General features: G+C 37.1%; 1 protein-coding gene across 2 annotated transcripts in view; it reads left to right on the forward strand.

Moving 5' to 3' along the window:
* Positions 1 to 14,475, forward strand: part of CPED1 (cadherin like and PC-esterase domain containing 1) — a 149,851-nt gene that overhangs the window by 119,275 nt on the left and 16,101 nt on the right. For both annotated transcript variants that reach the window (XM_065845802.2, XM_071803357.1), the window contains exons 17-18: positions 4,766 to 4,883; positions 11,412 to 11,548. In XM_065845802.2, the coding sequence (XP_065701874.2) occupies positions 4,766 to 4,883; positions 11,412 to 11,548 (255 nt within the window). The remainder of the gene's footprint in view (positions 1 to 4,765; positions 4,884 to 11,411; positions 11,549 to 14,475) is intronic.

The following is a 14,475-nucleotide window of genomic DNA, read 5'->3' on the forward strand; positions in this document are numbered from 1 at the left end:
GGTACAATCTCAGACATGAGCACCTAAGCAGAAATTACCTGGTTTTTGAAGCATAGAGCCCACCATTCTCATTGATCACTGGTGGTTTTAATACAAATGCAAGAAAGAGTCTTACTGAAATAGCTGAGAGTAGAGCCCTGATGCAGGCATCCTGGGTGGAAGTTTCCAGACCATTCAATTCATTAACATATGTCTGCTTCCGCTGAAAATGATAGTTTTAGAAACAACTTTGAGTGGACAGCATTGTGTTATTCCAGAAAAATTCTGAAAATCCTACCTTCCTATTTTAAAATGCCTTTTTGAGCTGAGAGATGGCAGCAACTATAGATACTAAAAGTAATTTTATTTTTGTTATGTGGTGCTCTGTCACTGCTGGAGCAGTGACTGAATGAACAGAGATGGACAATTTGTTCCTATTTGTTATGACTTTTCCCAGGAAAGTCATGGGCTTCTTACCTTCTCTCCTTTAGACTGCTTCCAGTTTGGGGGAAGCTTATGGGGTTAACCTGTAGGTAATTACTGCAATTTCAGAGTAATCATCCTTTCATTAGAGTGGAGGTGTTAAAAAGGTACAACAGCAAGGAAAAAATCCATTAATAGTTGTTAGATCTCTTAATCTAAATCATAATTGCAACCACAATGGTATTCTCGATATGACATTCATTCCATGATATTAGCTGCATGACTGTGGATCATCTTTATAATGCTTTGGTTATCTCTCTCACACACACATCTATATGATTTTAAAACTGGTATTTTTTTTTAATATTTATGTACACTTGAGTGAAAATATGTATATATCTGCATATGCATGTGCATAAGTACACAACCAAGAGGCAATATAGTGCAGTTATTGAAAGCTGAGCTAAACAAACAAAATTCTTGTTGTACCAGGCACCTAGACAACAAATAAATGAAATAAATATGCATTACTAGCTCCCAGTTAACAATTTGAGAAAATTATAAGGTAGCAGACGCAAAAATCTGAGTGATCTCTTAAAGGCTAAAACTTATTTCCTTTGTAAAGAGCCAAGTTCACTGTAGTGTGTTCTGAACAGAAAAAATTCTCATTTCACACAGCAGATGGATTCCAGAAATGTTTACTCTCTAAGTATCAACTGATGTTGACTGAAAGCTATCTAGATGTTCAGAAGAAAGCTTTGTTCCTCTTATTTGTTATTGTCCAGAAAACCTTCTGTAAAGATAAAAGAAAGTTTACTAGTAAAATGCCAAATCAGTCTTATAAAGAATCAATTCTAACTGTGAACTGAAGGACGTAATGTAGGGGAAATTTTCTTTTGATTCTAGTCCAGACATTTTAAGGGTCTTTTAAAGTCTGCCTTCTAAAAAAGAAGGTTTGCAGGGAGATCAGACACAGAGCAAGAGCTATCATTTAAGTTTACATGCCTGGCTCTCATCTTTGCCATGAGTGATCTTCCATAAACGTACTTAAGATCATAAGATGTTTCATCTTCGAGCAAGGCAAGAAGGATGTCATGTCACTGCATCACCTGTAGAATACTTAAAAAAATCTGCAGATAGTTATAAAAGTCCTTAATGTGCCTAACCTTGGTGAAACTGCAGTAGATCTATGACTGCTGCAGATTCATTCTGCACTTTATATTAAATATGTCAATGATGATAAAGGATTGGTCTCCCACAAAAGAATGAAACAGATAAGGCTTGTTTAGTGATTCACAATATCTGACGACCCTCTACTTTTAGATGTTAATTACATATTAAACACAAACAGTGTCCTTTAAAATAATAGTTTCCATACTTTGTAAACACAACCAAGTTAAAGGGAATCAGTTACATAGTTTGACCTGCATGCTGATTGTGAATAATAATAAACCAGCCACATGAAACTGTTGTCATTGATATTGTCCAAGGAATGCAACTAAAATCAATTTTTTGTTTGTTTAAACACATACCCTGGGTAGAGATATGAACAAGAAAAACCCTGTTAAGCTATTTTATGGCACTATGTTGAGAGCAATGGCAGCACATTCAGGAATTTCAGGCTTTCTTGTGAAGTCCTGTGCAAATCATTTTACTGCGAAGTAGAATCTTTCTGGTGTTAATATTAGTTGAAGTAACACTGTCAAATAGCTCTATCCAGTGTGTCCAGACCCAGAGACTCCAAGGCAACATCACAGTTTAACACTAGAAGATACCGTGCCATTCATTTTGTTATAACAGCTTTCCCTACTTAAGGAGCATTAAGCAGAGAACAGGACAACTGTGCAACAGAACCCCCACATATCTACTATTTCTCTGTCTTTTTATGTACAAAAATGTCCTTAACCCTTTGAAGTCAGTGGAAAGATCTTTTGTTTGTTTGTTGTTTTTTGGTTTTGCTTTGATTTTTCACCACATAATTTCATGCAATCAGAATAATTGTGAGACAACTATTTAACTCTGGGTTTTGATTGCATAATCGAGACCCATCAGTATTTACTAAATTCCAGGATGGATTAATAGCTCCATCTATATCAGTGGCACATATCCTACTAACTGTCAAGCTTCACCTTGACAATATTAGGACATACTTGTAATTTGCTCAGTGGTCCAATTTAAGTATAACATCCAAGATGTAACATAATTTCAAGGAAACAGTGAATGCTATTACATGATAGTTGGAAAATTAATTTTAATATAATTTTTGAAAACAAAAAAATAAATTAGCATATTTCTGTGAAGAAAAGACTAATTAAATATTTTTTTCCTTTTTGGAGAAAATACATTTTCTTTTTGATTTCAAGAATACTCCTTGAAACAAACACAGTCCAGTAGAAATATGTTTCTATTTGTGTAGCTTGTTTGTAACTAATTAGTATAATAAGTATATGCAATTCTTTAAAAAGACAAATTTTGAATTATTTAACATTTGCATGACTAATATCCCATTTAGCCAGAAAGGGCCTCAGTTGCATTTTTCATACAGTATTTAAAAATAAAAGCACATTAAGTAATGATTCCCATGGTTAAATTTTCATAATATTTTATTCTTTGTCATAAAACAATCTTTTTCATTCTTTTAAGACCCAGTTCTACAGCTTTTTGATTTGGGTGAAAATAACCCTCATTCCATTCTGCTGAGCTTATTACAACACAGAAGTGAGGGTCAGACAATAAAGTATGAGATAGTAGACACTATTTCTTAAGCTAACACTGACCCCAGAATGCTCCTATCTTCTTATGAAACAACCGACAGCAGCACCAGTTTGGGCAATGTGATGTGGAGGATGAGTATTTTTACAAAGAAATTCAAAGAGAGATTCCTCTGAATTAATGTAGATATGTGCCTCAGAATTGTTCTAATTGTTCTCTTTTCACAGTTGAGGGAGAAAGGCTGTGATGTGATTCATTTTATCCTGAAGTGCACATCTAAAACAGATTAAAAAGGTGTACTAGGAATGCTATTTCTCTGCAGAAATGATAAAGGAAAACTAGAATAAGCAACTTGGGCAGCTCTATATACTGTAAATATCTAAAATTATCAAAAGAATTTCCCAACGTCACAAATGCAGTGATGTCATTTATATCATGTCTGTGGATGCCTGAGCATTATAACAGTAAGGCACAAAGGTGATACAACCCATTATTTAAAATGTAGGAACCCACATGTGCGAAAACTTATGATAAGGAGTCACTATTTATCTGGATATTTCATCTGAAATTCTTGGGAGCTTGCAGCACCTCTGGCCTTCTACGTAGAATAACATTCAAGTTTTCTAAAAGCCAATAACATTTTTTACTTGCAAATTTTAAGAAAGTTGATTTCAAATTGAGCGATTGCTATTCTAGGTTGTTACTGCTAGATTTTTAGACATCTTGTATTGATTGATTCTCATATGCATTTCTACTAATCTCAATAAGGTTTATCAGAAATTATCAAAATGTGAGAAACAGCCCCTCATGAAGTGTGTTTACAGTGTATGTCATTGCATTAGCAGTCTTTACTACATGCAGTTGATTTAATAATTAGTCCATATTTCTGGATGCAACCATAAACATAGATAAAATATTTTGGTGTTAATTGTGGATCTTAGTGAACTCTTCTTTAACTAGAACATGATGAAGAAAGATCAGATTCTTTTCTATGAAGAAAAGTAGTTAAAGGTGAATGTTTTTAAAAAGAAATACGTCCATTATTAATGTTACCCTTATGGTAGTGTCTGAGGTTTACTATGGATTACATTTCACATGAAGACCCACAAGAAGATTATATTTATAGTTATATTAAAACCTTTCTGTCAGAACCCCTAATAAGTATTTGTAACTGCTCTACTAGCTCAAACCTTTTTCCCTTGACATTTTTTTTCCTCTTTTCTTTATGCACCTGTATCTCCTGAAGTTAATTTGGGGCATTTCATCACAGAGATGTATTCCATATGACTGCAGATATGCATAGAAAACTGCTAAGGGCAAATAGGTCAGGATGGTACAATAAGTAGAGACAACACAGCATTATATGAATGTTATATATGTTTGACTTAAAATTTTTTTGTATCTTTAGGAAAGGTAGCATCTTATACATTTACTGCAGATTGGGATGATTTATTACAAAACCATTGTCTGAATTGAAAAGGGATTCTGAATTTCATGTTAAAAATATGTCTTGAAGAGCAAAAGCTGAATGAATTGCAGAACCAACCAACCCTAAATATATTTTTTCCTCTTTAAATGAGCTTGAAGAGGGTTTCAAAGTCATACAGACGGGTGTAGTGCCGTCATTTTCACAGATTTCATTTTACTTCAGGACTGTGGTTCTCGAATTCGTCCAGAGGAGTCCTGTGGCTTGCAGCCTCTGTCTCATGAATACCTCTCAGCAATTTCACAGACGGTGTTCAAGACCTGTGACACTGGAGACACAAAAGGTTTGTACTTAATCTTTCTTCTGAAAATGAACTCATGCACCTCATCAAAGTAAAACCAGAAACAATGTTTCTTCTTTTCCACGGACATGCAATAACCTACACACAATAAATTTAACTAATCACTTGTAATAGTTACAGATTTTTAAAAACAGGTTAATTTGTTTATGAGGCAATTTTTAGTTAATAAGTTTCTAATCAGTGATCTACCACTGCATGTGCTATTGTCATGTAGCCTTTAAAATACATTGCAATATTTCCATCAAAACAATTTAAAATAAAAATTCTTTATTCTAAATGGGAGGTATCATCTCCTCCAAACAAAAATTAGCATTAGAAAATGAACACAACATTTTGATCCATTTGAATTTTATATTTCCACTTCTATATTGAAAACACAAGACCAGTTTACACTTTCCAACAGTAAGGCATGTGGGTTTTTTCACATTTTGAGACCTTAAAAAACAAGATGGACAAATCAAACATTATACAACCAATACAATCAAAACATCTCTTTGGTTTCATGAGAACCCAGATCACCACAGAACAGCAGACAGGTGTTCACATCTAGGTCACAGATACATGAAGATTTGTGCAAGTGTACTTTAATAATCTGAGTAATCCACAAGACAACTCAGGCATGCAATCTTATTCATAGCTGAATTTGTTGCTGGATTAGACAATAAGTAATTCTGCTCAGTTCTTTAATAGACAAATGAAAAATAACTCAACACGCCTGTATGGTCTCCTAACACAATTGTATTTTTTATCTTGCCATAAATAGGAGCAGCTTCTCACAGCAGTAAATTTGCAAAAACTCATGGAATAATCAATACAGAGTAAAAGAAATGTGGGAACTGCCTGAATGCATCACTTTGTGTGAACCACACAGGCATCCATATATTAATTTTGTGTTATATGAAGGGAACACACAGGTGAGACACGGTTGTACCTGGCAGCATATTTTAATCACACAGCAAGTTGTGAATCATAAAGAAGCACAACTCATCCTATGCTACTATATCAGGACATACAGTTCTTGACTAGGATGCCCAAATCAAACTGACAGAAGAGTCTTTCTGGGGCAGACTATCTGTTTCTCCTGATATATAACATGTTTCTTTTGAATATTGTATCTAGCTAAGTGAAGCTGAATAGAAAGTGTCTTTTACAGCCTTCTTGCAAATACTATACACATTTTAAATGGAAACAAACTTCAGGAGTTGTAGTCTCAAAGGACAAGTATATTAAACAGAGAAGAATAATTTCTGCTTATAAAGCGAAGATTGCCAAGAGGTGTCTACTAAGCCTAGAACTGGGGTTTGCAATATCTGGCAATGAGTGCTTTTATAGTTTCAATGTACGTCACAACTTCTAAGTGGAACTGAAAAGCATTGCTTTTTGTGGAAAATTGTTCCAAATTTGTAACTGAAGGATATCCGATGCCTGGCAGTTAACATTTTCCTAACACGCATGGGAGCAATTGCAAATTCACAGCCAAAACAGCAACATCTCTTTTACTTAAATAAATTGATTTTTCAGAGAAGCCAAGCAATATCTTGTTTCCTCTCAGAAGAAAATCCAAAACTTCTGCAGAAGTAAGGCAGTGTCATACATTGTTCTTAAGCCAGGGAACAGCTTAGTTGTATAGGGATACCAAGGTACTATCACAGAAAAATATACCTATGCTGGCAAAAGCTTGTGTTATGTATGGACATAGGTAGAGATAGAGATGAAACCTTAATTCTGACATTAAAGATAAAACTTAGAAGTCTGCTTTGCAATTCAGTACAACCAGGATTTTGTGCCTCATTTCTGGTCCTTTGATGCAGGGCAGAGGTGGTAATTCAGGGTCTCACCAAAGGCAGAACTGGCTGCCTCCCGTCTTCGTCACCACAGCAGTCTGCTTTGGAGGAAGCTCTGCCCTTAATTCACACCATTTCTTTCACTTTTTCTCTCTGTTTTCGGTTTGTTTTGGGTTTTTGTGGGGTGGTTTGCTTTTTAAAAAAAAATACAAATTGGAATATTCAACAGGGGAAGTTTGTCTCTTTCCATCTTGTTTGGATCATGGCATGAACTTATGGTATTTGTAGCCACAAAAATCCTTTTTTCCTTCAGAAAATACATTTTGATTCAATGGCATTTGAACCAGGCTATCATAGGAAAATTACCTCTCTGTTCAGTATCACTACGTTATTAATAACACAGAAGTCGACAACCACTAACCATGTGTTTGGCTCCTCAGAGAGAGAGAGAAATAAATTGACAGAGACCAAGAGAACCCAGCATTGTGCTAAACTCCTGCAAATGAATTGGGCTACTGCAGTCTGTGGAAATTTCGTGTGCAAACAATTACAAAAGCTGCTGCATAAGAGATCACAGCCTCACTTCTAATGTTTTACCTCGCTGCTATGACACGTGTGTTTTACTTGTATCCAGCTGTCCACATCTTCTATGACTGTATCCAGTTTAACACAATTCTGTAGGAGCTCTGTCTTCACATTCAACAACTACCTGGATTTAGGTCCAGCAGAGACTTAAACTGATATTGAATTAAATGAGTGTCTCCTTTGATTACAAAGACTAAATTTCAGTTTGGACATAAGTTTGTAGGCCTGAGGCAATTTATTCTGTAGCATCAAAATCATGATCTTTAAAAATATTTTTTTGATGTTCACAGATGCAACTAAAAGAAAAAAAAAAAAGTCTGTAACAGATTCATGGATAAAACATGTTTTTAAAGACTTAGGAAGCCAAATAGACACCAAATGTAAAAGTAAACTAGTCATAATTCAACAAGCTATCTTTAGCATCAATTTAGGTTAAATATTTATATTTTGAGTTGTCAGCTTAGTTTTTTGGTTTTTTTTTTTTCTTTTTATATGGATAATTGTTTGGCACTGTAGAAAAACATTGATTTTGTTCTTGAAAGCAAAATATGTGTATCTGTGGCTACAAAGATGGGAAAGTTGGAATAAAGATAAAAGAGGCTGAAAGCCCTGTCCAGAAGAAACAAAACTATTACATTAAGTGTATAGCCATTATTGGTTAAAACTTTTTAACTTTGGGCTAATGTTTTTAAAATACAAGGTAAACAGTCCTAGTGATTTTTTTTAAGTATATTTCTTTACATACCATTTTAGGAAAACAGTTTATGGGAGCAGTGGCATTGTTTAATATCTTATCTTAAGCAAAAGATGGATTTATGCAACTGAAAAACTGCTTTAATGAGCCAAAAATCCAGTTTACTTTCACTCTTCCTGTGGAAAACCTCTTACCTACAGGCTTTCATAAAACTTTGTCTTTACCAGTTTTTAATTTGGGAATAAGTTTAAAGTAACAGCAGCACTCTCTCTCTTGCTCTCAGTAAAAATTAATTGGCTAACTGTTGTGAAGTTACAGTAGGCAAAGTTACTAATAATTAGATAATTGCATAAATTTACTTACATCATTTTAAAAATCCATATAAATATAAAAACTGCAACTATTCTATTATCATTAAATGTCAGTGCTTCCTATAAAGATGAGTTTATGTCCATATGTCCTTGTTCTCTCATTGTATTACATTTTCCACTAACCTTCATCACATGTCAAAAATGGACCTATTTTTTTTCTTAATATACCTAGAGAGCTATTGAATATAAATCAAACACTATTTGAAAGAAGCTTTTCAAAAGGCACTTATCACTTTCAGTTGCCAAAATTTAAACTTTTATTGTTCAGATGTTTCAGCCCCTCGATAGTCATTTTATACAGTTCTATTTTTCTAGTTTACTACCTAAAACCAGATCAGCTCATACATGTACAGGATGTTAAGAAGAAAATACCATAAAATGAAGGATCTCAGATCATAGAATCATAGAAAGTCCTGAGTTGGAAGGGACCCACAAGGATTATCAGTTCCAACTCCTGTCCCTGCATAGGACAACCCCAAAATTCATACCACGTGTCTGAGAGCGTTGTCCAAATGCTTCTTGAATACTGCCAGGCTTGGCTGTTATAGACATTGACAGAATGTTTGGATATTTAGTTTAAAAGAAAAATTACGTGAGGAAAAAACTCATTCGTGTTTTGAACGTAGTCTCAATCCAGACTTCAAACTAACCAACCATTCTGTCCCTACCCTGTTACCCAAAAAGGCGTAAAGCAATAAAATAAAGGTGTTTGCATAGCATCTATTGCTGTGTCATCAGAGACCTTGCACTTCGCAGTCTCTGTGAAGCTGAGAATGACCCTCTAGCCATGGATTGCAAATGGGGCGCAGAGGGAGCTGAGGGCAAGATCCACAACTGGTGACAGAAATTGTGGAGGGTCAAAGTGTGCCTGGCCCCAGAGGTGGCCAGGAAGCCACGGCCTGGAGGAAGAGACCTCAAAGCCGAGAGAGGGCCAATGTGAGGAGGGGTTTCACTGTGGCCAGCACTGGAGGCTGCAAGAAAGAGGAATCATCTAAATTCGCCTGTGGTTTCCCTGCTGAGCAGAACATTCAACTGGAAGAGCAGTCCTTGTTCCTGATTATCCGCTTTGTACCTTTAGATAAAGATTCACTGTAACGCCTAGATGAAAACTCTACATAGAATCTCACCCAGGGACCGAAGTTTGGATCTCTCCAAATAAATAATCAAGTTACAATCATACTACTTTCCTATCCTAATTAATTTTGAGCTGCATCTTTTGCAAAACCTCAGCTGATGAGACTTATCCTTAAGGACAAATAGCTAGGTGATTAGGACACAGGTGATGCAAGTTTGGGACTCATCTGGGGAAGAAGCACTGGGCAGCTTCATCTCCCCACCTGTACCCTAGCATCACGGAACTGAGCATCCTTCCTTCCTCTCCTTACACCGTGCTGAACCCCGTTGCTTGCCCAGCGGCAGCCTTCTGGAGGCACCTGTGGGAACCAAGGGAGCCGCGTTATGCTTACTGATCCACAGCATTATAAAGTCAATGTCCAGGCTTTTATTTAGGTCCAGTCTGCTGCTACTTGCTCCACCTCCAAGTGTAGCTGAGGGTGGGATGAGTGTGTTCTGCAGAAGGGAGAAATAGTGGCAACTGTGCAGGCTACACAGAAACTGGAACTGCATGGTGGTAACACTGTGGGATATATTCTGCCCTTAGATGTACCAGTGCAGGCTCCCAAACAAACAATTCCTGATGGTTTCATTTAGAAGGACATTTTTATCTGCTAAAATTATTTGTCTTGCTACTTACCAAAACATTTGCTTGGGTCTTTTGCTCCGTGCAAGGACAGGCTGCCTCCCTGGAAATTCCCTTGCTCCTGAAGCAGCAGCTGACTCTCCCAAGGTGCTGGGATCCCACAGGATTGCTTCACTCAGCCTCCCACTCAGTCCCTGGCCTGATAATTGTCCACAGGCAGCAGCCTTGGATTTTTGCTGTGGCTTCTTGTGTAGCAGCAATCTATCACACACAGCAAAACCACCCAGCTGGCTGCTGAGCTGCTGCCAGTAGTGGCAGTCACAAACTCCAGGATCAACTCTGCAAACATCTGCTTTTGGAGCTGTTTGCTGGGCTGCAATGAGAAATCCGGCTGTGCTAGCAAGGTCTGATACCATTGACATAAGGGCCTGGCGACCTCTGCGCTTTTCCTTGTGCAATGCCTTTAATCAGAGGCCAAAGTGGGTTTGACTGGCAGAGGTACGTTGACGCTGGGAGATATTGTCAAGGTGATACACTTGTTTGGGTGAGAAAAGTGTTTCTTGTGTTGATCTGAATATAAAGGTAACTCAAAAGTTTTCTATCTTCCTTCAGAACCTAAATACCTCTGACTTCATGTAGGATTTGAAATTTAATAACTTTAGAGAACCAAAATTATAGAACCGTTCAACCTTAGGTAAGAGATGCCTAAAACCCAAGGAATTTTTGTAATTCCACTTTATGCTCCTAATATGTTAAACCATTTTTGAAAATGGGGATCAGACTCCAATAAATCACATACGTTATTCACCTCACCTTATTTTCACCTTCTGAAATGTGTACACATAGTCTGGGGTGTTTTCTGAACTCCCACAAATTAAAATAATCAGTATTTCTGAGGTAAAGTCATCCTCTCTCACCTGTACATTATCTGTATAATCTCATATTCATGTTTCTGTCAAGAAGCTCTCGTAATTTAGCTTCAAGCAACCACCCAACTTCTAGATGTTTAGTGTTAGGTGAGAATGAATCTTGTCTTCATACATTTCTGAATGTGAGTATTTTCTATTCCTATCCAGCCTCCTCATCCCCTTTCCCTTTCTCCTATGCCTTCTGTTGAGAAAGGACAAGCTGCTACAAGAAAAGTAACATGAACTGAGAAATGAACCCACATGCAACTGTCAAATTCAAGCATTTGCAGCTCTTTCATGGAACGGAAGGGCACAACACAAAGGAAGGAAACAGTCTCCTCAAAGGGTTGAGGGGCATTTAATTTAGAGAAAACTCCCATTAAAAAACCACTTAAAAATATCTCACTGTATAATAAAGCTAGTCAGAAAAATACAGAGGAGATTCTGACATCCTGTTGCTGTTTTACAGGGCAGTGGATCGTCCCTTGCCTCAGCTGCTCTGACAACAGGACCTGTGACTGGAGAGAAATAACGTGGCAGCCCCACGGCTGCCGACACTCTGTGCTGGCCAAGCCTGAGCTCCAGCGCTGTGTGGAGGGCAGAAGGGTATGTAACAGATTTTACGTTTTTATTTGGTTTTATTCACCTGGATATTTAGTGTCCTGAAGCCTTAAAAACGATCTTATGATTGATGTGTAAGAAAAAATCCTTGTTAATTAGAACTGGAAAAATACTTGGATGGAAAATCCACAGCAATGAAAACCAGCCACTATCTATAATTTAGCCTCATATGCAGTCACATTTGTCTGCTGCCGTTTCACATGGAGCTTACATCACACCAGTGGAGTTTCAAGACCTATGGTGTACATGGTTACCATTTAGACCTGCAGTGAGTATATAAGGACCATAAATGGAGGATGGATTTGCATTGTTTTCTTAGTTCGTCTCACACTTGACATGCAAGTTGGGTTTCTTCTGCTGCATACCTACTGCATGGCATTGCTTGTGCACACTAATCTTACCAAGTCTTCTTGCACATTCTTTTCTTGTAGTGAAGCTTCTAAGGTGATTGCTTGGAAACACAAGGTCTCCTTAATAAGCATGCTATGACTGTAACACTGTTGAGAGCGCTCTGGTCTGAGGTTCAGGTACCTTACTGAGGATACAAATATCCAGAAAGTAAGTAAATAATTGTTATAAAGATTTTTATAGCATATTGTCTAGGTTAAGAAAATTGTAACTAAGAGTGGCATTTTGATAAAATCCGAGAGCATTTGTATATAGACAAATACAAAAATAGCAGTCTTTTGGTTAACATTTCCTCTATATTTTCTGGTCATTTCTTGTCCTGCACAAGTTCCTTCATGGCCATTTGACTTTATTTCTGCCTGTGGTTTTCTCCATTACTATAGAGCTGTGGGCTTCTCCTAAAATATTTTTCTAAAAAAAAAAAAACCCTTAGGTTTATATGATAGAGGAGAAGCTTGATTTGGTCCTCTTGTACAAAACAAGCACTTCTGGATTGACCACAGGAAAACTATAGAAGAATTTCGTAGCTTTTGGTCTTTAATTTGCATAGACATTGGGCTGCTTCAGTAAGCAAACACCCTTTGGTCAGACAATTGGAGGGCCGCAGGGGAACAATATGCCGCTATGGAAGCAGATTGCCAGGGTATTGCTGGGAGGATTATGCTGACATCCCCACCTCCTGAATTTGACCACTTACATTCAACAGTGTCAAAAAAGGGGCAGTGGTTCTTAAGGGTCCATTAAAACCAAGTATATGAAATGAATGCTTGTGAGCTTGATTTCTTAATTCAAATGCCACTATGTTTTGACTCTTTGAGGTCACGGATCTAATGTCAGATGAGTGTCAGATCCTGTGTGAACTACATTAACACCATGCAAGAAAAACCTCTGTTAAACTAATTGCACTTGTTTCCTATTCTGCATCTTTTGCGGAAGTCTTCCATCATTGTCTGATAACCTCCACTGCTCTGTAGAGATCTGCTGAATCACTCCTGTTACCTTTGCATAGATGTCCTTTTAACTGGTTTATTCTTTTAAATCATCATCGTCATGCATGTTCCCCTTTTGGTATCCTTCTCCTATATCTTTCCCTTTCATGTTATTTTTGTCATCACTTTGCAGTGATTTTAACTTCGTGTGGTATTTTGCAATAGTATTTTTGCTTCTTTCACCAAATAAATAAATGTAGAGCCTGGACCAACTCCCTTGTGTCAGTAGAACTTAATAACGGAGAGAGTCTTTCTTCATACCTAAGTCAGATGAGTAAAAATGGTCCTCGGCTCGAGTGATAAGGTCCCAATTCTGTCTGTGATTATGGCAAACTTTAGAATTACTTCACACAGTCTAAGCAATGTAATAGAAAAATAATTTTTTTTCGGGTTGTCACTGAAAGAGACTTTTGCCATCAGTTTTATAATGTGCTACTATATGTGTTTAAGAGATCTGAATCTTTTATAAGGGAGCTATTGAATTGACAGTAATATATAATTTTTGTGAACAAATAACATTTTTATTATACAAGAGATTTTGGTAACCATCTATAAATATTCATGTTTCCTATTTTATTATATTTATTTAAAACCGTGATATGCCTTGACTTTAAGCACTACAGAGATCACTGACTTCCACCCAAACTAATGACATTGTAGTTTCTGTAGCAAAATAAGATGAAAGTTTCAACATCGGAAATGTACACAGATTGCGAAAAGACCATAAGTGCAAACAATAAGGGCAAAAATAACCAACCCAAGTGAGGACACTGAGATGATCTAGAATATTGTTTGATTTATACTCTCATTTGCTGCAGTTTGAGAAGGACAAGAGCTCACTCATGTTCAGTTCTCAAAATGTGTCCAACTAACCTCTGTGCCCCTGCATTCTGGAGTATGTAGTGTGCCACCACATTGAGCAACTTCAGCTAGCGTAACTTTGGTCCCTGAAGTTAAAATCCTTTATGAAAGAGTGATGTAACTTGACCTACGTTTTGCAGCATCAGAGGCAAAATTGTTCCATCAGAACTGAAAGCCACCAGGAACTATCCCTACCGCAGCACCATTTTCTTACTTGCAGGATCTGAATTCTGCACACACACTGCACCTGAATTCTTGCTAAAAAGTTATCCTGAACTAAGGCAATAAAACCTCCATACAGCCCGCATAATTACCGGTCCTTCCTCAGGAAAGCAGAGGTGTGCACGGCTGTAGCATCCCTATGTCAAATGATGTCACACCTTCCATCAAAACACTAACAGCCCTCTATGACCAAATTTGTCTTCTGAACACCCTTCATAAAAAGGTCAGAGTCGTGCAACTTCTGATCAGGAGTCAAAGGTAAAGCAATTAGTGGCATTTGTGATTCACTAGACTGAAGTCGTCGATTTTTGGCCTAAAAAAAAAAAAGGGGGGGGGGTTTCACAATTCTGACCTTCTGGCTTTACTTCTTATGGGTAAAATGTCATGATAAGACATTATAAACAACACAAGTGTCTGTGATTATGTCTTTTC

This window comes from Patagioenas fasciata, chromosome 1, assembly GCF_037038585.1.
Source record: "Patagioenas fasciata isolate bPatFas1 chromosome 1, bPatFas1.hap1, whole genome shotgun sequence".
Classification (NCBI taxonomy): domain Eukaryota; kingdom Metazoa; phylum Chordata; class Aves; order Columbiformes; family Columbidae; genus Patagioenas; species Patagioenas fasciata.